At 40.8% G+C, this 27,628-nt stretch overlaps 1 protein-coding gene across 1 annotated transcript in view; it reads right to left on the reverse strand.

The window, feature by feature from the left end:
• LOC126391922 (thrombospondin type-1 domain-containing protein 7A) overlaps positions 1-27,628 on the reverse strand; it is a 293,064-nt gene that overhangs the window by 147,130 nt on the left and 118,306 nt on the right. Inside the window, exon 3 of the mRNA XM_050046936.1 lies at positions 2,503-3,337. Coding sequence (XP_049902893.1) covers positions 2,503-3,320 — 818 coding nt within the window. The 5' untranslated portion in view covers positions 3,321-3,337. The remainder of the gene's footprint in view (positions 1-2,502; positions 3,338-27,628) is intronic.

The raw sequence follows: 27,628 nt of genomic DNA on the forward strand, positions 1-27,628 counted from the left end.
TTCAAGCTTGTTTTTCTCATCGAGATTCGAGAGATTAGTGGACTACTTAAATAGATGTTGCGACCCTCGCTAGCCTGCACCAGAAATACTAGTCAGTTGAACTTATTAAAATTATTGTCATTTAATGTAATTGCATTCATCCAATAAAAATGTAATTATAATTATCAGGCATGTTTGCTTAAGATTTATTTTTCTAAGAATATTATCTTGAATACACATTATTTGTTAACTTTTATTTTGTGAGCTGTTTTGTAGGATATGTGCGATACAACAATACAACAATACAAAATGGCTCTTGTAATACTATAATGTCATATAATATCATGTTTAACCTTATCTATTAAAGTGTGCCTCTACTTAAACTCTCTTCTGAGATGACAAGTCTAAGTTTAAACTTCTATTTGAATGTCTGGGAAATTATTTGTTAGGAAGTTGTTAGGAGCGGCTGTGGCTCAGAGACAGAGCAGGACGTCCTCCAATCAGAAGATCGACGGTTCGATCCCTGGCTCTTCGAGCCTGCATATTGAAGTATCATTGGGCAAGATACTGAACCCCAAATTGCTCCCAATGGCTGTTCCATTGATGTGCGAGTGCGGGTGAATGGTTACTGAGTAGCAGGAGTAACAGGTGGCTCCATGTATGGTAGCCTCAACCACCAGTGTGTGAATGGGTGAATGTGACATGTAAAGTAAAAGTGCTCTGAGTGGTCTGAAAACTAGAAAAACTCTACACTAGTGCAGTCCATTTACCATTTTTTAACATCCCTGATATCTTTACAGCTTTACCCCACAAACCTGACTCTGACAGGTTCAGTGTGTCAGATTTAGGGGGATTCAGTGGTATCTAGCTGTGAAGATTGCGGATTGCAACCAGCTCAAACTTGTCCTAGTTAGAATTCCTGGAGCTACCAGTAGCTGAATCATCCACAGAGGTCCCTTCCTCTCCAAAACAAATAGACCAGGGGTCCCATTTATAAACATCGGGTACGCACAAAATAAGGCCTGAAAGAGGTGTATGCCATTTACCACGCAGAAGTTGTGATTTATAAAAACAGACTTAATGGGAGAAACGTTGACCCATGCTTACGAACATTTTGGAAATGGGAAATTTGCAATGCAGATGGTGAGGTGGACGCCTGATTTTAGAAATTTTCCAATATTTTCTTCTACACATTGTTTTATAAACGAGAACCCTGGTGATTCAAACCGGTAAAAACACTGAATGAAGCAGATTCACATTTAAAAGGTCGGTATTTTTCCGATGCTGCTCGTCACCGAGGGGCTGCTGACTACAGTGGCCAATGTGAAAACCCAAAAACCTGACTAGCCCTTTCTAGAGCCAGTGTTTGGTTCTGGCAGTGCAACATGGCAATCTCTGTAGACAAGGACCTGCTCCCTATGTAGATATAAACAGCTCATTCTAAGGTAACAAAACCACAACAATTGTTTTTATTTTCAGGTGATTATACACTGAAAAAACATACCTATTATATTATGTTCCATTTCTGCCATTATATCCCCCTGAATCCTACACACTGGACCTTTAAAGCACAAAACTATTTTGTTCCCATTAACCTCTGGCATTATCAAGCCATCCAGATAGTTCTGATTTTGAGAACTTCCATCTCAAAACCTCGACACATTTAACTGATGTTTTCTGCAGGGCTTGGTATGAGAAAAAAAAACTCAAAGCCTTTTTAAGTTTGTGATTTGAGTGAACTGTTACAGAAGTTGTAACCCCAGAAAACTAAACTTCCCATTATTATTTATTTCAGAAGATTTACTGTAGCGATTTGACTTCACAGCTTAGCGAGTAAAACATTTTACCGGTGACAGTCTTGATGCGTTCACTTTTCTTCCAGCACACATTATCACACATCCATTCGACTCCAGAGCACAAAACTCTGAAAACTGCCTTATTTCCAAAAGTGCCAAAGAAAGTCACAGCTAAGATTGATCTCGTGTCATGAGTTACTTTGCCATTTCCATCCTCGGAAGTTGACATCAAATACACTGTGCTAAGTTGTGCCTCATTGCTCTGACAGCACGGCAGTGACAAACACACAGACGATAAACATCCTCTGATATGTGTCACCTCCTGACAGGGAGAAGAAAACCTTTCAGGAGGACAAATTTGGCATTATGTTAGAAATGTACTGACTTAGGATCAGCACACCTAAACGTCAAAGGTACATGGAAGTGTGAGGAGAAAAATAAACAGGTGGATAGAAATAGTGGCAATAACCTAAAAGAAAACATGAAATTAGACAGATATATAGGTTCAGTGAATACATTACCTCCACTAAAGGCCTGTAAAATGCTAGATAATTGCCTTATTTCAAAATGAGACAAAAATCAAAAGCTGAAGTGTCACACTGAGCTATAAATTTGATGTATCTTTCATCATTGCCCATGCAAGAAAATTGAAGGGGCACATAATAGTGCTGAGGGGAAAAACATATTAACTTTACTGTCACATTAACATAAAAATGTTGCCACTCACTTGCGTCCCACAGTGCTCCCATTCCTGTGTATGCAGGTCACGTCCCGAGTCTGGTAGCCCACCTGAATGTCCCAGAATGGACTCTCTTGCCGGTTAAGGCGATTCCTGGTTCGTTTCTTCTGGATAAGCTCCCTGGTCTCTGGATCTTTGACTCCGGCTCTCTCCCTGAGCCCCTGACCTTTACCTTTCCTGCGCTTGACTTGGCGTGCTGCCCGAGTCTGTGGGAGTGCGCAGGGGCTCCACGGTCCAACCCTGAGACTGTACATGCCCTCCAGACCTGTGCAAGGCCCTGGTTTACAAGACTGGAACTCAGTTAGATTTGGACAAACTGCACCTCCAAAAAGTGGAGGAACCAGGACGCTGCGGACCCTGTTCCTGAGGCCTGTTCCACACGTTTTGGAGCAGGATGTCCATGGCGAATACTCAGAAACCACACACTCCTGAGGGCACGGGATCAAACATGCCTGCTCCAGGCGAGGCTTGGGCTCAAAGTACTCACAGATGGCATCCTCTGCTGGAGAGCCGTCTGATTTGAGTATGCAGCCCACCTCCCGGGTCTGAATGCCCTCTTCGCCTCCACTGCATGTGAACGGCCGAGGGGCCCCAAAGGTCCTTGCTGAAACTGGCACACACTCATTCCAGGCACCCAGTTTCCAGTCATAAAGGTCCTTGTGCCAGTCGCACACACGGAAACAGTTTCTCTGGTTGGAAGGACGCTGGCCCTGGTCACAGTTGGTGTGAAGCGTTGTCCAGCCGTCCACATGGGCACACCAGACTGCCCGGCTTTGGCTGCCACCTGGGCCACAGTCGCTGCCCATGCATCTTCCCCATGGACCTGTGAAACAAATGTACAGGCTTAAATTACAACATGAAACATACAAAACAATAAACCTTCAAGCTGCAGATTTAACTCCAAGAAGGACAGCCTGGTGTGCGTTCAGAAATCTCACGAGGAAATTGCAACAATATCAAGATACTGCTCATGAAAAAGGGAAGATATTAGTTCTTAATTTAGTTGGACAATTGAATAATGATGCGGACAAGTGAGAGATTGCATCAAGGTGCACTGTTTGCTTTTGGATCATTTAAAAATAGGCCCTGCTGTTCGGGCTGTGAATTGATTTGAAATGTCGAATTAACAAACATCCTCTATGTACATTAGTTACACTCAATGATGCCATTTGAAACTCTTGTGTGCCTTTGCAACAGTAATCCATATTAGGCGAACATCAATTAGTCAAACACTTCAAGCCCTCTAATGCCACAGAAAGACAGAGACAGTTTACTTGAGCTTGTCAACTGAGGGAAAGCATATAACGCATATTCAAGGATGACACAGTAAATTCACAGACTGCTCTAATGTGGACCTTGATGTAAAATGTGTTGAAAAGCTGTTGGCAGCCAACAGCAGAGCATGTGTGAGTGCAAAAAATATGTCATATTCAATAAAAATAAAGTGTCACCTTGTTTTGCGCTACACTTGGGTCAATTCTCGGTGCATGGTTAAAACAGTCTGAGTGCTACGGCGGTGGGGGAGGGATGATGAGGCAATGCAAATACAACGTGCAACAGTGGAGATTATTGGTGATCAAAGGGAAGTGTCTGAAAGCCAATTTACAGGGGCTGTGAGTAATCTGTGGCATTTATCAAACTATTGGCAACCAGCAGGAACTGCCACAAACATCAATAAAACTTATTTGTCTGTACACAAGTCTCTGGCAAAGCCTGCCTTTATCCTCTTTTACTAATTGCAGCAGAGATCCAGCAAACAGTGCTGGAACAGGACTGGGGGTTTGTAGAGGTAGTCATATTGTCCTATAAGCATACATTATCATACATCAAAATACATTTGTTTTGATTACAAAACACAGAAATACTTGGTTCAACAACAGGGCGTTTAGGCACTTTTTGCAGCCTTTAAAGGATGAGGCTGAGGCTTTTCTTTTGTTTGTTTAGGAGTCAACAAAAGCTGTGAAAAGAACAAACCAACAATGAATTGATCCCACTAACAAGTATTGTTTCGTGTGTGTATTTAAAGCCTATTGTAGCTTATTCCTCTGTGTCATAGAGCTCCTTTGTTGTCCAAAATTAAATTAAAAACACATCAAGGAGCCACACGGTTGCACTGGATGACATGTTTCTCTACTGTGAAGAACATGAGCGCAATAGTTTATTGTATATAAACCCCCACACATCGTCCTGCTGCTGTAAACTTGCACCAAATGTGTATTAATCCACTACTGAAAATAGTCCCCAACAAATGCACTATTTACACATCGTCTGGCACACACTTGACTCATTCCCAACTTGGCTCTCAGCTTCAGTTAGCGTCTGCATACAATGCACAGGGCTATGTCATTATCGCAACTGTTGTAGTATAAAAAGTGATTAAGTCTGCAGGATAGGGAGGAGGTGGATGGGTCAAACAAACACAGGACTTTCACCCAGGAGACGGCTGTTCAGGTCGCATGTGAATCCAAAATTCAACTGTGAGTTTATCTAGGCATATCTAAACATAGCTCAGTATCAGGGTGTCTACAGGTAGCAGACAGTTACATTTAATGCTTTTAAACACCCGTTGAAGACACTGTTTAACCAAATTTAGGACAGATTTTTGGACAAATCATGTTTTACTTATTTAGGCATCTCAGGCAAGTAGTATAAATGCGGTCTTGTGCAAAGGTAAGTGTTATCTAGGAAAATGGTTATCAGATTATTACATTTTGCCAACAGGTGAGTGCAAGTATGAAGTAAAATGACAGTATTATAGTCTTTTTTTAAGACTTGTAACATTAGAAATGTGGACTGTTACACAGAATGGCTTCACTCATTTTCACAAAAAAGAATTTAAAAATGGACAAATGAAATTAGATAAAATGTTTGTAGTCATCACAAATTCAAATTTAAGACTATTTAATAACTTTTAAGGCCTTTTTGTTGTAACATTGAATTTAAGACATTTTAACACCCTTTAAGGACCTTTAAAGGACCTGTAGACACCCTGGGTATGTCATGGGATGTACATACTGTATGACATACGTGACATTTTGTTAGTAAGACATACTTATTTTAACCCAAATCATTCTTTCCAAAGCTAACCGCATATTTTGTTGCCTACACCTCAAGAAGTAAACCTAAAATAAAGAAAACCAACACTGGAAATCTACTTGAAACAAGACTGTATGCATTGAAACTGTACATTTCCTGTGAACATGGAAGTTTATTTTGAAAAGACACAATGCATGTAACGAGTGATATTAACATGCCATCCCTGAGCATCCAAAAGTGATAGTAGAGGGGTACCTAGAGCTTCATAGTTTGGTGCGTAGAGCCACTGACCAAGTGTTGGTATTTGATGAGTTGGGAGCAAGAATGTGTTGAAACTATATTTTGTGACCCCCTTAATTACATCTTCATTGGAAACCAGTTCATTTCTCTCAGACAGGGTAGGAAACTCAGAAACTATTCAGAATTTAAAAAACACATTCTTAGTTCTTGGTCTTTCCTTTGGATTTGATAACAATAACAGAAATGTGGAATAACTCCAGCTTTATCCTTCAACAGCTGAATGTTTTGTGATACTGGTCGCTTGTTCTTGGCATCGTCCTTATTCATTGCTATATTCATAAACAACATTAACAACCTCGGGCTTCTGTTTGTTTTTGTGTTTATTTATTACTCCTTTAGGTGCACCTCTCCGCTATGAAAAACAAGACAGCACAAAAACATATATCTGCTCTCCTGGATAAGAAACTTTGCTATGTGCTATAAATATAACACCGTGCATAGAAACAGCTTCCACACTCTCAGATATACACACACTATTTCATTATATTTAAGTGTATATGGAATCAAAAAGAGAGTGCAGGGACTAATTTTGTGTTTCTCCATAAAGAAAACTTAGCTGACACCATAAAACTGTCTTAACCCAGTCGTCCCAACTCAGCTGGTCGTCCGAGCAAGTTGAAAAACACTAATTAAAGCAGGGTGCCTGGGCTTTCACGGTGTTATCCAAAGGCTATTGATACTACCAGGGAGAAGAAATCAAACTAATTGGGCAGCTTCACTTTTCACCTCACATTAAACTCTTAGGTAATTGATTCTATTAGCATGTGGCCCGGGGCTGATTGGACCCTTTCTGGGCTACGGGATGTCAGTGTGAGGGCAGCTCGTGTTGACCCACGTCCATGCAGAGTTAAAAATCAGGGCTGGCAGAAAATCAGGAGCACATTTCCGGCAGTGATTGCCTCTGATGAGGCTGCTTGTTGCCTTTTCTCTGATCTCAGCTGCTGATACAGCTGACAGGATCTATCTTCAGTCAACATGACGCTGCACTCACAGGGGCCTCAAGGCAAATTCTAAATGGTTGCTTTAGACCTCACGCTCAATCAATATCCGATCAAGTGATTTCTAGATTTGCTGGGCATCTATAGCTGCAGATCACATCATGCTACTGTATATTTACGAGGTTTAAGACGCTCTGGTATCAAGGATAAGATTCATAGGGTAAAAGACATTAGTATTCTCCACACAAATCCTCTCAGGTGTTTGTCTGAGTCTATAAAATCTATGTGACGCTTATTTTTTTTTTAATCCAATAATAGAAAAAGGCAACTTGGAAGTTTTGCCTTCACAATACAAACTGATAAAGGCGGTGAATGTTATCTCGAGAGCTGATATTGAGTTTTGAGGCAGAGGAAGAAAATGCAGTGGAGAAAACGCTGATCCACAATCTAAAATGCAGCAGAATCAAGACAGGTTCCCCGGTACCAAAATAAAAACCACCCAAATCTAATCCATCCCAGATAGAAGTTATCTTTTCCAAGACTATTTTCTGGCACAGCTCTCACACTCAACACTCCTCCAGCTCAGGGTGAAATATAACAGCTTCTCAACGAATAAAGATCACAAAGCGTGGCCATATTCAGCCAGCCTGCTCTTAAAATGCTCAGTAAAAGTTTGGTGTATCTTACTGTGTTCCTAATATCCCGTATGACACGTTTTGTTTTGTTGGATCTTTGCAGCCGTTTCCGTGTTTTGCCACACATGGAAACTTGGTCTTTCTTCTGCGAATGTAAATCAATGCGCAGCGCTGGTAGCCTACAGCTAACTTCTCAATATTGCATACACTCTGACAGCACCATTTGACATTCTGAGAACAAACTGTGTTTCACCGCCATTTATCACATGTTTGGCATTAAGTATTCACAGAAATACCAATTACTGTCACTCTACTGTACATCAGGTCTCTTAAAAATAAATATCTTAAATTAAAACCCTTTGATATGGAAAGTGTAATGAAAGTCATTAAACTGATTTTGATGATGATGATCTAGTTCCACGATTAGGTCAGTACGTTTAGTGTTTGCATTTATGTGTTAATTTGTGGTCAAATCAAATTTAGAAGACAAATGACATAAACCAGAGTTTATGAGACTACGCATTTGCAGGCATGTGAACATTCTTGCGTAGACTGCATGAATAAAGCTCAGACCTGTGCAATCTAAATGGAAATGTAGTTTTATCATTCGGCAACAAAGAAAAATCCTTTCTGTGTCTCTTCATTATTTTAGCTGATGGTGAATTAACTGATAACCTCGGGAGACTTTACATTCTTGTCAGATTTCATGTTTGCGTCAGTGCTGTGCAAAACTTAATCAAATGCGATGCAGGTAAGCAAACACAACTCAGCCAAATAAATGCTTTGTAGAGAGACAAACAAATCACACAATAGTATTTATGTAAATGTAATCTTTCAGAGAGCATTCCTTTTTAACTGGCGACATGTCCATGATGTACCCTGCTCTATGCTTCATTTACCATGCTTCAAGAACCATATGGATCCAATTAAAAACATGTCGTACTTCATTCTTCAATCCTTTCCCCCCACTGTTATTTCACAACAACAACAACAACAACAACAAAATCCTCTGTTTATTCAGCACTTAAAACCAGCTGATTTGGCTGTGATTCATTCATTCATCCATTTTGTGTAACCGCTTATCCTGTTGGGGGTCGCAGGGGGCTGGAGCCTATCCCAGCTGACATTGGGTTAGAGGCGGGGTACACCCTGGACAGGTCACCAGACTATCACAGGGCTGACACATAGAGACAGACAACCATTCACACTCACATTCACACCTACGGACAATTTAGAGTCACCAATTAACCTGCATGTCTTTGGACTGTGGGAGGAAGCCGGAGTACCCAGAGAAAACCCACGCTGACACGGGAAGAACATGCAAACTCCACACAGAAGAGCCCCCCCACACCAACCCTTGCTGTGAGGTCACAACACTAACTACTGCACCACCGTGCCGTGGCTGTGATCAGGGTATTAAATGGCTTTTATCAGTGGTGATGACAGTGATAGATACGGGTTAGTAGGGGCCTACACACACACTAATATTAGGTTGAGAAGCCCATTATCAGGCCATGAAATGAAACTTTCAGCCACAAAGGCCTTTGCCATGGGACTTTCTCCTGTGTGCACAAAAGTCTGCTTACAGGGCCGGCCTGCCTCATGCACCTCCCTGGCTACGTGATGGAGGTGGCCTGGCCAACCGCCTCAAACCCAGGCCCACGGGAGAAGGGGGCCTGGGTTTGGGCCGCCGGCCCTCCCTCTTCCCTTTAACGTTTATACATACTGTATAATGTTTTATACACAATAATAGATGGATTAGCAACCGTTTTACTTCTGACGATACTTCCATCCTAGACTTGTATGGCTTTTTAAATTGTTTTATTTAAGGTGTAAAAAAAATAGAGAGAAGACGATACCGCAATATCATACCGTCACTGCATCAGCCCAAAATAATACCATGATATTGATTTTAGGCCATACCGCCCAGCCCTACTTACCAAGTCGTTTTGGCACCTACACCTATGGAAAGTGAAACCTGGCTAACAGCTAACGGCCATGGACTGGGCTGATAATGACCTTCTGAACCTATCAGTAGGTGTAGCAGGCCTCTACTGACCCATAACTATTTGGTTTATAACCAAAAATAACTGCCATTTAATGCTCCGATAGCATTAAAACATACTGTATGTCCACATCATCTGTGTGACGCTCAGTACTTTCATATTATGTGTTAGTCCGACTAAAACCAGACTTACCAGACCTAAAATACCTGTAAACATGTTTGTCTGACTGATATCGTACTAAATCAAATTTCTCAAAGTCGGACTAACACACCCAGATCATGCAATAGGGAGTTGAAATACTGCTGTATGTAAACAGTCAATCGAACCCAAACTGGCCAAGGTGCTCTGCGCATCCTTCCACAGTTTCCATCCTGGGCTTTGACCCAGAAGTCTAATAGCATTAAATGTGTAACAGCAGAAGAAGCTGGTGACAACAGGGCAAAATCTACACCAAGAGCTGTGCATTTTTGGACCGACCAAATGTACAGAGCTGTGAAGTTGTCCACCATGGTACCAGTTTGCCGCTAGCTAACTGTAGCTAACTTGTTTGTTGATTGTTTGGACTGTGACGTAATAGGTCAACCGGAAAAAGGTCCAATACTAACAAGCTGAAAGGGGGCATATCACCATCTATCGTAGTAAAATCAGACATACTTTGGGGCATAAATCGATCCCTCTCCTGTGCTTGTATACTGGGACAAGGACTGTAGTCCAATTAAATGGCCTAGTCAAGCTGTAACCGTCGCTCGACTTAACTGTGCATGTAAATGTACTGACTGTGACTTGCGATTGCTGTAGAGTACCACAGCTGTAATCCTTTGAGTTTGTGTTATCTATCTGTAATTGAGAAATCATTGTCATTGGTAGAATAATGTGACTCAGCATTTAACTACACACTTGTAAGTCAGCACCAGCAACACTAAACACAGTGTATCAGATAGTTGCTAAAAGTTTGCACTCAACCAAATACCTAATTTATCACAATATCTGCTTCAATGAGCAAATTAAGAGTTCATGCATGTCTGGAGCAGCGACCTCTGTCAGCGAGCTTGTGTGTGTACTGTATCTACTGTCAGCCTAGCAAAGGAAGAGATGAGCAGGGCAGGGGAAATATTAAGGGGATAGAGGCCAGTGCTGAGGAGATAAAGGGGTTAGCCTGATGACCTGTTCTGAGGATGGAAAGAATGTGTTGACATACAGCACAGCATACAGTATAAAGCAGGAGGAAAAATAATTTAGGAATGAAGAGTGCTAAGTACATGAGAACAGTATGTTTTAAACTGGTCTTGTGAGGTCAGACCTATTACCACAATGCTGTGTGAGTGCCAGTGATGTCAAAATGATTTAATTTGCATATAGATTCTGAATATTTGAAATGACTTCAGTACTCATGTTCGGCAGTACTGACCTTTCTCTTATTGTAAATGTCATACAGTCATTCTGCTGTTCTCTGCTAATCAAGAGAAGTCATCATTGTCATTGTTAAGTTTTCTTTGTGGTATTGAAAATGGTGTCAGATATCGATATTTTTCAAGATATTGTAGAGAAGTTAGAAATTCCAGTATAGGCAGTACTAGGAAAAGGTCTGGAAGCTCCTGTTATTCTGGTTTAGGGAGAAAAACACTCTGGGTTGTTTGTATTTCTCTTAACCAATCACAATCATCTTGGGCAGCCCTAAGCCCAGGATGCAGCGACGGTGCTGTTGCAAAATGGTGGCACGCAGATAGCAGAAGGGGTGAAGGATGAGATTACCTGTTAATGATTCATGAGGGAACCTTCAAATGGTTTTATTAACTGTGATAAAAGGATGCAATGGTTCTTAATTGCTGATCCATACAGCCCCCCAACACTGCCAACATTACTACCACATTTGGCTGTGAGGTGGGACCAGTATTGAGTTTTATCCTGTATTTTAACTTTTGGCTATTAGACATTGCAATTATTGTTTGTTGTTTTGTATGATTTTACGGCTCAGTCCATAGGGACTTGGCTGGGGAACTAGATGGTCACTGGTTCAAGTCCCAGTATGGACCAATCAAGGAGCGTGGATTGGTAGCTGGAGAGGTGCCAGTTGGCCTCCAGGGCCCTGGAGGAAGGCACTGAACCTCTCCAAGGCAGCCCTCTTGCTATGACATGTCTCCATAATGTACGTGTTGATTGAATTGAATTTCCCCTCTAGGATTAATAAAGTATTTCTTCGTCTTCATTTTAACTTATCTCAGGTTTGCGTATTGATTGTTTTGCATGTTTTTATTCATGCTCAGCATCACTGAAAATGAGGGTCTCCCTCAATTGGTTTCCCCAGTCTTAAATTAAGGTTTTGTCCTTGCAGGGACAAAGACTGCTGATGGGTTGGTTTATTTATTTATCTGGGTTTGGTTGAGATTGGGTTTGTATATTCAATACCTAAGACTGTTGTTTATTTATCCATAGTAATGGTTGTAAATTAGTTTGGGATAGTCGTTGACAGTTTCCTTTTTAAATGAGACATGAATTGTGAGAAGGGGGTAGGATTATATAAGTGCACACTTCTTCCTACTCCTTTTCGAGCGTGTCTGTTGATGTTTTGTTTGTTTTTGTTTTGCTTGAAATAAATTTATTTATTCATTCAAGGTTTGAATAAAGTGTAAATATGGTCCTCTCATTGTAGAACCCAACTGGTAAGCCACAATACACTATGTTTTTGATCATATGGACATTATATTCCTGCTCATACTTCTAGTTATTCTTTTTTAATAAGCTAACTTTTCTACGATCATAATAAAGGAGCTTTTCTTTCTTTTAAAAGTGCTTATTTACTTCCACATGCAGTGAAACCAGGCTGAAAAAGTGCCAATGAAGATAAAAAAAAAAAGTCACCAGAAAGAAGAGGGGAGTTCTGCAGGCCCTTAAATAAAATTAGCTATTCTTTGTTTTACTTGGGGCCCCCCTGGGTCCCTCGACAGGTCTCCTGGGAGTCCCCGGGCCCCACAGTGAGGACCTTTGCTTTGAACAATATATGTGGAGTGTGATTCCCTCAGTGTCGGGGTGAGAGGCTGATCTCTGACTGGGCCTCGAGTATCTATTTAATGAACAGCTTCTTTGTCCCTGCAGGGTCAGCTTCACTAATGAATGGGTCACTGTGTCACTCCCTCTCGCTCCCTCTGCTCCTGTTTGTTTATTATTTCTCAGATCCACTGCGTCTCCCACTCCAAGACAGGACCTCTCTCTCGGCTGGGTCAGGGTTCATCGCAGGATCATCTCGGCTGTCTCGCCGGCACTTTGCTGCAATCTTATAACCAGTAGATGTGTCTTGACTTCAAATCAGTGATTTATGGAAAACGTCTAACAAAATACAGGCTGGTTTGTCTCAATCAGAAAAAGAAAGTTTCTGTGTAGCACTGCACGGTCAGTGCACTCTTACAGTGACTTTTTTACCTCCAAATCAAAAATACATATTTCACTCTTACTTGTGGGAGTTATCAGTCTAGATTTTTTTGGTGTGAGTTGCAGAGTGTTGGAGATATCGGCCGTAGAGATGTCTGTCTTCTCTCCAATATAATGGAACTAGGTGGCCCCTCGGCTTGTGGTGTTCAACGCACCAAAAAATACATCTGAGAAACTCAACAGCAATGTCTCTTTCCAGAAATCATGACCCGGTTACTCAAGAGAATCCACAGATCTTGCTGTGAGCAGTTTCATGTAGGAACTATTTTCTATCTACTGAACTACATTTAACTAAATTCACATGAAATCATAAAATCATCTAAAATACAATTCCAGTGCTTTTGTAAATAGACGATTAATCATTTCAATAGCTGATAGATTATTAGACTATCAAACAGTCAATAGTTTCAGCACTATTACAGGTAAGAGGATAAATATGTATTTTTGATAGGGGGGTGAACTGTCCCTTTAAGAAAAGCGCATAAAACCCTTGGCTTGGCTGCTGCTAACAAATGTCAAACCTCCCACAGTTTATAGTCATGTAGTGGGTTGTGTCTCTATATACTGTGGAGTAGTAAGAAGCAGCAGACTGAAGGGTAAAAGTGAGTTAATGTACATATTGTGGAAGCCTCAGGTCTCTAAGGATTCCCTCTCCCACACAGTTCCACTAAATGAGAATGAGTTCAGTCAACTTGTCAGATTAAATCAAAGCTTAGAAAGGTTTGATTTTACGGGTGACTATATTTATTTTATGGATATGGCTGCTCACTAACAACCCTTCAGTGTTTTGATAGTATTTTCAGGTTCATAAAAGCCTGAATGAATCACCTAAAACGCTCTAGTGAAGCTTGTTTCATGATTAAAAGAGCGTGAATGGTGTTTTAAATCTCCTGCAAACGTGCCTGAAAATGTCTCCATCAGTTCACCCCTGCAACGTGTCAGTTTCATTATGTAACCTTTGAAAACCCAGCCGCAGTGTTTTCAAACTGCTCCGTTCTTGCTGTTTGAGTCGTTAAAAAACTTCAAGTTGGGCTTCTGAGTGTTTGACGCCCTGTGTAACTTCACAGTTTAGACTGAACGTGAACTACAATGCGATAATTGCATGTTTGCGTAGCCTTTGGGAGAGCTGAGCATTACCACATTGAACTTGCCATGTTGAGTCACATTAGGCTCAGCAGAGATTTTTTTCGTTTGCCGAGAGCTACAAAACAAATCTGTTGTGCACGAGGCAAGGGCCAACAGTTCTTTGTGTGTAAAGAGCACAGCCAGTTACAAATACTGTTCCCAGAAAGAAAGCGTTGACATCATGCTATTCCTTATGGGGCTCGGTCAAAAGATGACTATTTAGCACCAGATGGACATTAGCCTTTTGGTATTAATGGGCCACAGTATGCATCAGGGGTTAGCGTGGAAAAGAGCAGGGGAGAAAGGAAAAAGACCAGAGGCTAATACTTAACATCTGAAGGAACACTTTGAGCAGCTTAGCATTCACGGATGATTGTTAACCCTGGCCTGCATTCAGTGTGATCGGTGCCCAGGGCTGTGCGGCACTAAGCCACATTGACTAAAGGCTCTCCGCTCACACTTGATCTAAATTTCATTAGCTGTAATACTGTGATTGTGCTCGCATGGCTTGAAGGAGCTTCTTTGACGACTCTTTATTCATCACGTCCGGCGTGTAACTGCGAGGCAGACATTTCAACAAGTCACACAATGTTAAATAGTCTCCTCCATTTTTATCTTTGCTCCTTTTACTCCTTATTACAACTTCATAATAGCAACCGTGTGCGACAGTAACTGAATGTTGTCTTTGTTAAAGCTCATACTCTGAATGACACATTGAATACTGTGAATATGGAGCCAATTTAACAGAACTGCTTCATCATATTCAAAATTAACCATCATACTTATCTTGAAATGAGGTGCTCATATGAGATTAGTTAATAGCTACTATTCATAAAGTTTGAAATCTCCCGCCAGAAACGCCTGATTGGGTCCAGTCAGATGGATGAGAGGACCACTCTATATTTCTGAATGGTCTTTGGTGCTTTTAGCTTCTTTACAAATTGGTATTATTTCAAATAAAGAGTTTGTTTTGTGCACTGAGAACAAAACGCTGTACAAAGGTTCAAACCAGACTGACAACTGAAAGAGCAGAAAGAGACAAAAATCCCTCTGAGCAACAGTTCAATTAGAACAGAGGAAATCACCAGTCATCGATTAAAGAAACTGAGAGCTAAGCATCAAAAAGAGTGCAGATTTAAGTCGGAATAGGTTCCTGTTTCTGTGTCAAGTGCACAATGATCCTTATAACAACCTGAAATTAACAAGCAACGTGGTGCTTTAGCAAAGCTCTTCACGATAGAAACAGAAGGTTAGTCTAGAGTAGTGGCTCTCCACCTGTTTTGTGTCAAGAACCACTAAACACACATTAAGTCAAGGAAGATGTTGCTGCAGGGACCTCCATCTGAAAAGATTATAGTTGTTAGATATGATTAGCACCAGAATTCTATAGTTGTCGACTACAAGGAGATAACTGTGGAGGAACTGAAACCTGTGATCAGAATTTTGACTCTGTCTCTTGGTCACACTGGGCTCTTTCTACAGTGAATTAACACCTTGACCCCCTGAAACTCCCACAAAGACCCATGGGGACCTTGAACCCCTGGTTGGGAGCCAGTGTCTAGAGTTGGCACTACTGGATTTAAGGATGTCACAAAAAGCAATATTTTGGTACCAAGTTGATGCCAAAATTCTGAAAACATGATTGTTCTTCACCTATAATGGAGGTACCAGGGATGAAATTCTTCCAGACCTGACAGAGCAGCATATACGCCTGCAAGTGTTTCAGTCTGCTGTTATATCACCTACCATGAAGATCAAGTTCTGAACAACAACAAGGCAGTAAATGTGTTAACATACTGTAGCCCAGTGGTTCTCAAATGGTGTGCCGTGATGCCAGTCTAGGTGTGCCGTGGGATTTTGTGATAACCACATATTATTGCAATATTCAACTGGGCCTATACAAAAAGTTATGAATGAATTCTTAATTGACTGTATCAGTATGTCATGCGCACCCATTTCTTAATTAAGAGGCAAACTCTTGCTAAAAATGTAATTTAATTTAATTTAAAAAACCTTCACAGGGAACCTATTTGTCGCTGTTCAAGCATGGTAATTATTAGTGTGTGACACATCAAAAGCCCTGATTGGCAGCAAGTGTGAGAGATGATAATATTTAAAAAGAGAAAGCCCAGAGTGGGACAATGGATTGCTTTATTGTATGGAGCAAATTACAACAAAGCACCAGCAAAGGCGACCTACCACCGAAAGAAAAGAGAAAAGTAAATGTCAGTAGACAGTATCACAAAATCTACCTGTCTTATTGTTTTCTAATTTTTGGTGTTTTTTTTTAAAGGGGAATATCAACTGAACACACTATGGACTGACAGATCGCAGTTTAAAACTATTCAGTCTAACCACAGAGCAGACTGCAGAGGGCCCAGAGAAAATGTACAATCTCATTATTTAGAACCCAGGTGCATCATTTTGGTTCAGTGAGGGTCAGTGATGCTTTTCTGGAATGGAAAACACATTTACAATTAAAGTTTCAACAGTAGTCTCCCCTGTCAAGCAACACTGTGAGGACATTGACTAAATGGAAGTTTGAATAACTGAATTGTTCTTCTTTTGGGGCCAAAACTGTTTCAAATTGCCAGAAAAAATGTTGGGATTGTACGTTTCTGCAAACCATGGATAAGTTAGATTTGCACGTTATTATGTAGTCAATTTTAGCAATGCTGTGGTTACCATGTGGTCAGGGTTAGGCACAAAGAGCCACTTGGTTATGGTTAGGAAAAGATCATGTTTTAGCAAAACTGGTTTGGGGGCACGACCCCAGCAGGAGACTAAAAGAGGACTAAAATCAACTTTATGTGCCGAAATAGCTGCTGGAAACAGCAATGTGTGGCGACAAAACACCCACGTTTGATGCCTAAAAGCTGCTGGAAACACAGTGATGACTTGCTATATCACAGCTGGTTTTGTTGTCTGTTGGTCTCTAACAGTGGTCTGAATCTCTCCTAGATGAGTCACGTCATCCACCCTCCCCTCTGCCTCCTGATGACAAAGTCAACACATATATTATGCCACTTTAATGACACTGATATGATACGCATGAAACGTGTAAATGTAACTTATATGTGGTTTGCAGACACGTACAATGCCAACATTTTCTTATGGCAACTGGACTGGTCACGTAAATATACACTGAAGAAAAAAACATCAATTTAACACCATTTTCCACCAAAATTAGCGCAGGTATGCACGTTTTTAAACACGGGAAAACCCGCTCAGAATAGGTGACAGTCTCCTTCCCCTCCTTTATGCCAGTAAACAAGTATGCCTTTCTGTTTTGTTTTACTGGTGTGTCACATTTGAAATCACAAATGCAGCAGAAAATAGGTTAGTAAACAGATGAAAGCAGCATGGAGGCCAGTGAAAATGTTTAGTTGTCAGTTCTTTTCATATCTTACTAAATCAGTTTCTTTTAAACGTGGCGCACGCTAATTTGGAACGATGTTAGAGTGCTGTTTGGATGGAGATGGACGGGATTTGTCCCTGAGATGACAAAGAATTGCAGAAGGTACCAACAGTTGTGCCAGAAAAGGGGCCAAAATCAGCATGTCCACCCACGTGTCATGTTTCCTGCCGATAGGAGTGATTGGAGCTGGAGCAGATAAATACCCAATTAATGCCAACTGTAACCCTTAAGACAAAGGCCAGATGTTAGTGAGTGTTGGTAGGTTTCTTGTTCAGTGGGAAAGGAGCTTAACAGGTGATTCTAAACTTTTCACTCCAACTACAGCTAAACAATGCTTGGCTAGAAACCTGGTGCACCAGAATGTGCTCATCTTTCAGCTGTAAATGTCAGCTTCACATTGTGTCTGTCTTAAAACAATGCTCACATGCCCATATGTACATAAACAGAGTTGCTTTAATATTCTGTGAAGAGACCCCATCTAATACTACTACAGTATAAGAGACGAGGAATAAAATCCACATCCACAGAATGAGGCTTCAGCAGTCACATTAAGTGGGTATCCTCAGCAGCTACAGACCTTTTAGTACAAAATTCACACTCAGGTGAAGATAAGTAGCATCATCACGTATCTAAGCACCTGGAATTGAAGGTGAACCAGAAAAGACATGACAAGCAAGTAGAAGAAGCCAAACATGAGTTTGAAACTGGAAGACTGGCTTGTTGTTCTGTTGTTTACAGATAGGTTGTTTTTTTTTCTCCTGTTAGCTCATAAACACCCCCAGAGGATGGAGGAGTGACAAGATAAATTAGAGGGAACGTGCTCCAATCCTTACAACACCCACATGCTCAGCAGCGTTGATATCGCTGCTGGCAACATCAAAGAAATGCTCCAAATTCTTGGAGTCAAAGGGTCAGGACCGGGCACCGTGCCAGAGCCAAAGACCCGCAGCCTGTAACGCTGCTGCTGCTGCTCCGTTTGTCACCACAACAACAGTGACAAAAAAGTGTCATGTTTCAAATGATGCTTCACAATATAAACTGTCAGCGTCCAAAACACACAGATTCCCACAAGTCAAAGCAGCGCTCTGTGTCGAGGTCTCTCATGAGAAATGTCAAGATGCTGTAAAACTCTGCAGGAAATCAATAGTTTCTCATTTGTACTTTCATGACAAATGCATGACGGAAATCTACATGCAAACGCGCATCGAGTGCAAAAGTTGAAAGAGCAGAAGAACAATGACAATACAACGCATCACTGCACATACATGCTCCGGTAAAAATGCCTTGTAACCTTGACATTTCTGAGAACAAACAAAACAACAACAATCATCACGGAGACATCAGTATTCCAACACATGGATGTGTCCTTTTACTCTTCAGCCCTACTTCACTGAAAAATTCAGAGGATGCCACAGCCTCTCGTACTTCACTGTTCATTTTGTAAAAGTGTTGTTAATATAAGTACCAGACAGTCAAGGCTCCCTATAGAGAGAGCCTTCAGCATGCCAGTGTTCATGAGGTATGTTTTTGTCACCCCTTCGAATACAGAGGCCAAACGCACACTGTACAAGTCTGGAGTAGTTTGAGAAAGGACTGTAATCGTTAAAGACACCCTCAAGTGTGATTCAACTTTTTCTCTTTTCATCATGTTTTTAATATGTTGCAAGGCATATCATGAGCACCATAAGCAGTCAAGCGTCATGGCTGAGCAATGACAGTGTCCAGACGCGGGGAAAACTTCCTGGGAATTTTAACATCACCACCACAGAAACAGAATGAATAGAAAGGACATTGAACTGTTTGGTCATTTGACAAGTTCAACAGAAAACAGTGATAAATGTTAGTTGTTAGGGTGAGTGTTTAGGGGTTTAATCAATGCCTGAAGAGGAAGTTAGATGAGACGATGAACCAGCTCTGACTGCTTCATACAAAGAAGAAAACATGTCATGGCTCGACGAAGACTCCGTTGGCTAAAACATGTGTCCAGCTATTGATTATCAAACCTTGAGCCAGGTGTCTGACCCACACTGCTGTCTCACACCCCCTACCTGACTGTAACTGATGGAGCCACCTGTCTCTATTTTTCTCCAGTTTTTCTATTTTTCCTGAGCTGAGCTGTTTTGGTTAATTACTGTGAAGCAAACATACAAAATGATGGATCCATCAATCCTCATCACCTGCTGAGCCGAATCAGACAGACGATGACTTATCACGTCTTCTGATCAATTCAGTTTTGAAATTACAGCGTTAACAATTACCTCATTGGATACACAGCCTTTTACTGTGGGTAAAAATAACTTTATCCGCAAAAGAAGGCACAGCAGAAAAGGCTTGGCAAACATTACTGTACACATCTCTCTCAGGTAAACACTGCTTAATTCCCCTGGGCTCAAAACCAACTTTGTAAAACACAGAGTCATTTACATACAGTAACCTCTGCAGTGAGAAATAAATAGTACTCATATTTTAAGAAAACAAATGAAGGTGCATTTAAAGTAGGGCGATGTGACTAACTACACTTAGTACTCCTAAATGATATCAATATAAAATACGCACTATTGTGTTTGTATATTATATCAATATAAACTAACATGGTGAACCCATGTAAAATGATTTAATTGCTGTTCAGTGCAATAAAATGTGTTTCACTGTGACGCTCAGTGAAGCACATCATACTCAGTTCTGTGCTTCATGAATAGAAATTTGGCAGAACCATCTGAGGTGGTTCGTACATCTGATCAGGATCCTCCTGGGCACCTCCCGTGTTGTCCAGACATGTCCAACCAGGAGGAGGCCCGGGGGCAGACCCAGATCACACAGGAGGGATTTTATATTTAATCTGGCCTGGGAACGCCTCGGGGTAACCCAGGAGGAGCTGCAAAAAGTTTCTGGGGAGAGGGACGTCTGGGGTACCATGCTCAGCCTGCTGCCTCCGTGACAAGGCCCCAGATAGGCAGATAAAAATGGATGGATGGATGGATGGATGGATGGAAGGAACCTACAGTTGGTAACCAATAAACTTTTTGTCATATTTGCTAAAACTGTCACTATATCAGCACAGTAATATATGAGACAGATAACCTGTGAAAAAAAATGATGTTCCTCTGCCTCCTCGTAGTGCTTATTGGCATTTGCTAGAATTCACCATACATGAAGGAAGACAACCAATCAGAGCCAAGGAGTCTATAACTCCTTGCAGCTCTATTGGGATTGGAATTTAGTAAAACTATAACACAAGTGGATCATGTTCTTTTCTACAATACATGGAAGCTACAGTATTGTTAGTACTGGTGGTAATGGTTAATGAAAAGGGAATTTAATTGCAGGTCTGTGACAGGAAGTGCTGAATGTGCTAAAAGCCCATCCACCACAACGACCTCCACATATCTACATAAACACCACACCATGTCCTACACTGGCTCAATGTTGGCATTAACTTAAGAGGATTTGACGCTACCAATATGGTCGTATTCATACGACACTGAACTAGTTAAGCAAGTTAAGTAAGCAAACTTTTTGGATTATCTGGTACAGATGATCATTTCTACGTCAAACCTTCACTCTCACTCAGAAAACTTAACACATTTTGAAACAAGTTTGTGCCAACGCTTCATAATAATGCCTCTACTTTCTATATTTATTATTTATAACTAGAGTATACAGATTATAACCACCAGACTATTTCACTGAATAAGGAATATTTAGTAGACTTTTCCAGAAGTTTCAGTCGCTAAACTGAAAGGCAGATTTGGCACAATTCCACTTTGAACTGCTGCTGCGATTAACTCAACTTAATTACTTTGTTTGTATTATGTGACGACAGACAGTGAAAAACTTGGACTTTTCAATCATTAATGTACTTATCAATAAACTGATTGCTCAGTAATGAAACTGATTTTTAGCTGCAGCCCTGCAGATGTTGGTGAAACCTCTGGAAGTCCTAGCACCCAATGTTGACATTTAAAGAAGAGGTTTTGACTCAGCCAATATGGTCGTATGCATACAAAACATTGCATCACTGCCTGGTCGTAACTGCCCCCATTATTTAGTATCTGTTGGTGATTATGTGTTGTTAATTTGTTTGGCTGTGTGTATAATCATCATTAGTTGTCATTTGTTTTCACGTAATTGTGGCATTTGTATTTTACCAGTTGTGATTTGGTTATTAGGTTTTTAAACAGCTTAAACACCCAGTTTTTGCAGCACTATCCCAGCAGGAAATGCAGCTGTGTCTAAGTAAAAAAACAAATGCTTTTCATGATACTATCTCAGCTGGGAGTGCAGCGATGTCTCTTTAAAGAGCAACCACTTTTAATGGCACTATCCTTGGTGGACTCACAGCGACAAGTTCCCAAAAGACACCCATGTTTGGTGGCTAAAAAGCCACTGGAAGAAGCAACAATTACTTGATATGAAACAAGCAGTTTTGTTGTTTGTTGGCTTATACTTTATACGACATCGCTTCAAAAACATTCATACATATGAGACATGCAAATATACTTGGTTTGAGGCAATGTACAAAGCAACATTTTCCTCTGGCAACAGGGCTGTTTTACCATTGTCTTATTAGCTTGTGGTGAATAAAATGATTTACTGCATGGACATCAGGAAGATCAGCAACCGCTCATGTGGAGAGTAATGGGGGTGCAATTATGCAGCTTCCCATGCTGTGCTACTGTACTCAACATGCAAAGTTTGTTTAAAGAAAATGATGTCTAACCAGCCTCAGCAGCAGCAGCGCTGGTGTTTGTCACGATAGCCAGTTCCACTAATGAGGGAGTATTTTTTCTTCTAAAACATGCTTGGTGGTACACAAGAAATTATTGATGATATTATGACAGGGGGCATGACTGGCAACAGCTTTCTTGTTCTATTTAAAGTAAATGTCTGTATACTGGACTGAAAACAAATTCCTCCTATCACAATTCATACTTTTTGATGCTTAAACATGCGGAAAATTCAGAGAGCAGATCTTGGTTAGACGCATTAACGGCGTGTTCATCCCCACATCATCTTAATGTGTGATAAAACAGAGGCTGGATGTTAAAAATTAAATCAAGTCCCTGAAATACTCTTAAAGGCTGTGGCAAGGAAAAATACCTCCTGCATTTTAAGTACAGACACCGAAGAGAAAACAGAACAAATAGCAGTGGCCATACCCGTCACTGTCAAGGTAAAAATAAATATGTGTGTGCACTGCGGCGAACTGTTTTTATCTTTATTTACCAGGAAATGAAAGCTCTTGTTCTGCAGCAATGTGATACAAACATTAAAAAACACATTTACACCCAAGAGCTGTCCAAGACAACCTGAGTCCTCCAATACTGGCCACTGAGCAGCTCATCGTCTGGTTTTTGTTGACTTGTTGACTCAAATCTGAGCTGACAGGCCCGTGGAAGTCTATCCTAAAGGGGTGTGATAGTTTGGCAAAGGGTATGTGGGGGTGAAGAAAGTTTCAGTGCCACACAGGGAGTGTCTGAGGCTTAGCGGATCTGCCCTGTGGATGAAAGCCCCTGGTCTGTGAGCTGCTGTACTGGCAGGTTTTTACAAGAGCGGCAGTGACACAGACTGTTCAAGGCGTTTTACTGTGAGCAAGAAAACCAAAGGAGGAATGAGTATGCACACAGCAGGGATGCTTGTTTTCCCAGAGGATGCTATTCTTCTAGTCAGGGTGTGGTATTTCATCTCCATCTCACAAACATACAATATGTATAAGAGTGGTTGCAGTTATACAAGGACAGACACAACAACAGCGGCGTGATGACAGCTTGTAGTACCAGGTTTAAACTAGGTGTCAGCCAGGCGGCCTCCCTAAACCAGACTTCCAATCTGCCGTCCATTTTACCGCAGTTTATGATACCCTGTCCACCCCTGGTGTGCAGGGGTGGACGCAATATCAAGAGCACCTCTGCCCAAACAGCAGGGGAGGCACTGATTCAAATATATGGTCATTTTTGAAGTATTTGTTTGTGATGTGGGACTGAGCTTCCACAACATTTCAGGGTAGTCATAATGTTTTACAGCCCCTGCCTGGCCATGTTTATGTATATGGAGCAGTTTTTCCACATCGCCTGGAGTCAGCGATTCTGGAGGAAGACTGTTGATATTTGGACTCAACAGCCAGGCAAATACACCCCTCCTGTCAGCGCTGCTTTTAGAAGCTCCTGTAACATCTCCAATGTGATTTACGTTTCATTACTATCATGGCATATCTCTGTTCCTCCTGAGCGAGGATATGGAAGAGGGAGAGGAGCTGGCATAGCAATGTGGGCCATTTGTTTGTTTCCCATTTTCAGAGCTGGTTGTGTATGGACACCAGATTTATTTATGTTTTTTAGCGCGCACACAAAATGGACAGCTAGCGGACTGTGAAGAGATATTTGCTGAATTTGACACAGTGTTATGGGTTACAATTGCTGCACATTAAATTGTGCAAAGCTACAAGCCTTGATGATGTGTTCCTAACCTGTTGCTGACCTGCACTGTTGTGGACTAAGTGAACTAAGTATCCTCCGGTAATTTGAAGCCATAACTTGCAGATCAAGTTGGCTTAACACTTCTGCAATGTTTCTCTGTTCAGCTCTCAGCACTCTTGTACAAATCCTCATGCTTATAAATATTAATACGATACAGATAAAAATGCACAAATGAAACATATCTGATGTTTGCAGTAATGTACAACGCCAACATTTGATTCTGGTGACTGGGCTCAGATATTGGTCATATTTTGCTGTTAACTTTTTGCTCATTATTGAAGTTGAATTTGAGTTGTGTTACTTTTAATGAAGTATTTGCTTCACACTAAAATGTGAAAGTGGGAGGCTTTAATTGGGAAGCGAAAAATAAAAAAGTATTGGTCACTGTGTTAGTGAGACATTGTCAGCTGTGCTATTGTGACATTAAAATGGTCTTCATAACATAATAAGGACAGATTCTACACTATTTAGTCAATGAATACATTTTTAACAGTACTCAGATCCTACAGTAAAAGTAGCAATATCAGTTTAGAAATACTCAGTTACAAGTGCATGCATTCACTTATTACTTAAGTAAAAGTATAAAAGTATTGGCATCAAAATACACTAGAAGTGCCAAAAGTAAAAGTACTCATTAAACACAACAGCCTATTACAGAATGACGTACGTTATATTGGATTATAATTGTTGGTGTATTAATGTGGAAACCTCTTTAGTACTGAAGCTTGTAAAGGTGGGCAGCGACGTGCGGCCTCAGAAACCATGAAAAAAGGCGTCCTTTAACACTGGCATGATATGTGGCTGGTTGCTGGTATAGTTCAATGGGGCCTGGAGGATGCCAAGGATGAAAAGACGAAAATTAAGGCGGCGAAAGTCCAACTGTGGTGGATGGGTCCAACAAACACCGACTTTCACCTGAGAGAGTGGTGTTAGTGTCCCGTAAGATTGTTAAAGGAAAAAAAAAAATGTAGATTTGTGGTGTTGTACTGACGTAGTGCTTTTATTTTGAAAGAGACTGAATGGAAATGGTAAATTTCCTGTGAAAACATAAGTGTAAATCGCGGGTAACAGAGTAAGCTTCCGTACTTCAAGGTAAACTTTCGAGGGAAGTAATCTTAGTAATGTCAGCTAATGTCTACATTTGACAAATATTACACATAAGAGGAGTAAGGTTAACCTTGCAACGTTATTGTAGCATTAGCTGAAGTTCATGTTACTGTGTGTAAGTTAATGTTAAGGTGTGTAGTTAGCATAACTGCAATAATGCTGCGGTTAACACGTTAGGTAAGTATATTTAACTCACAAAATGTTACACCACAAAACTGCTATTGATTGATGTGTAGTATTCTCCCAGCTAACGTTACAGTTCAACGTTTAGTGAGTGTGTTAATATTAACTTACTGTGGTTAAGGTCAGGCTAAGAGTGGCAGATGAAAGGCCGTTACCAGGATCTCACCTCATCATTGTAAAACACTGGTGAACCTGTAGGCCTGGAGTTAACGTTGGAAAAAATTGACCTTCAAGTTATATTGAACACGTTTCTGTGACAATCTAAGCATATATTTTTTACTCTCACGTACCTTTAGTGGTACCCAGCCATGAAAATATTTTCAGTATAACTGTCTGGAATGTTTTTTGCTTTTATCCCAATGTGATGGAGGTGGAGAGAGTTTGTCAAAGGTTTGAAAAGTTACATTTAAAAAATTCAACAGCAAAGTGTCTTTCCAGAGACAATGCTGCTGTTACTCTGGATAATCCACACACCTCACTGTCAACAGATTTCACTGGAAATACTTTCAGACGCCCTGTGAAAACTGCTGACAGCGTAACAGAGACACTCTTTCTTAATAGAGACACTGTTGAATTATTTTAAAGGTAATTGTCTATTGCAGAAGGAAATATCAGAGACACACCTCCAAACATTGTTAAATAAAACCAACAGTATCTGTATGAATGGATGCCACTAAAGGGAAGTGAGGAAATCTTTTCTTTTTTTTTTGTAATCTAGGTTAACTGACCTTTTAATATTCAACATAAATTTCACAGTGGTACTCCAGCATGCTGCAGGGTTACTGAATTATACTCTGCAGGTGTTGACTGTATCTACATTTCCTCATCTGCTATTACAAATCCCCCTTCTGACAGTAATATCCAGCGATGCGCATGTAGTGGATAATCTTTTTTGTATTTTTTGGATTAAGGTCGTGCTGCGTGGATTTTCTTGACGAGGAATGTGAAAAGAAAAAAAGTGACAATCTGTGAATGAATTTACACGAGGAGGAAAGTGCGAGCAGCATGAGTCGAGGCTGTGGGCTTTAATAAATACTGGTGTGGGAGGCGCTGGTTCGAGATCATATGTTACAGGTGTGTTTGTGCCACAGTGTATCTGCATGTGTTGTTCTGGGCAGGTGTTGCTCCCGGGAGGGGGGGCAGTTTGATGATGTAGCTGTCACTTTATTAAGATAAATTTTCCAATCACATGGTGAGATCTCCCACCCTCAGGAGTGCCAGCATTGGGGATTAGATTACCACCTCCCACAATGCATCACGCTTTACATCACAATTCAATAGGAAGGTAATACTAGAGTGGGGTTACTCTGCAGCCTCGCCTCCTAAAACGAGAGCTTTAAAATGAGCTCTGGGGGACACGCAGTAAATCACAACAACAATGAGAATCGTCGTGATGACACCATTAGGTATCAGCTCATTTAAAAACACTGAATGTAGGATCACTAATATATCACCGTGAAATTAGCCCGGTGATGTTCTTGAACTTAAGTGCTGGTAAACAAACAACCGTGCAAATAAAGGCATTAGAGGCAATTGTTATTTGCGTCATACTCTGATTTATCAGTCTCAGTTTAATAAAAACTGGCGATGTGGCGTAAAAGAAACAAGATGAGAAAATAATGGAATTTGGCAATGGGAAGAAGCTCACATGGGATATGCAGTGGAACATGACACCGGTGGTAATTATTACTGTGCACTCAAGACTGATATTGTTAGAGAAAAGCTTACACAAGCTGCTTTTAAGAAAGTCTACCAGCAATTTCATTATTCATTATTTCAGTGTTACGCTCAACTACAATGAGTACAGTATTCCCAGACAGCCAGTTCATATCAAGCCATGTGTCAGCGCTGAAGCCTTTTCATTTTTCTGCTTCAACAAAGCTCGGAATTATAGAATACAATTACAATCATCTCATAATCCTGTAACAATCATCTATAGTGCCACCAAACACTGTTTGAGTAAATGGGAGTGATGCCAAAGGGGATTCCCCAAAGTCAAAAACGGACATATAAAATGACAAAATTGACGGATGCTCATAATAAAGTGCTTCTCACAGACATGGATCAGAGATCAAATGCAAATACTGAAACCAAGTTAAAGCTGGAATGGCAAAATTTTGTGCATGTTGCTAGTGAAAAGTGATTAAAATGTCTGAAGCTGAGTTCCCGATGTGATCAGTTGTTTCTGTGCATAAAAAGACTTGTAACTAGCTGACTATAAATGTCCTCAAGCAACATGGTAAGGTAACTGAGAACACACTACAGTGGTTATAAAAATGAATTCCACGACATAATCAACATGGGTTTATGTAACTTTGTGCCCCAAGCGAGGGCGTTCAAGTATCTTGGGGTCTTGCTCCAAAATCATCTGATTTGGTTGGTATGATTTTGGTTGGTATGGACCACTGTGATGACGTAGCATCCTTGAAATTCAGCCATTTAAGGATCCTTCCTTGACATTTTT

Source organism: Epinephelus moara, chromosome 6 (genome assembly GCF_006386435.1).
Source record: "Epinephelus moara isolate mb chromosome 6, YSFRI_EMoa_1.0, whole genome shotgun sequence".
Classification (NCBI taxonomy): domain Eukaryota; kingdom Metazoa; phylum Chordata; class Actinopteri; order Perciformes; family Serranidae; genus Epinephelus; species Epinephelus moara.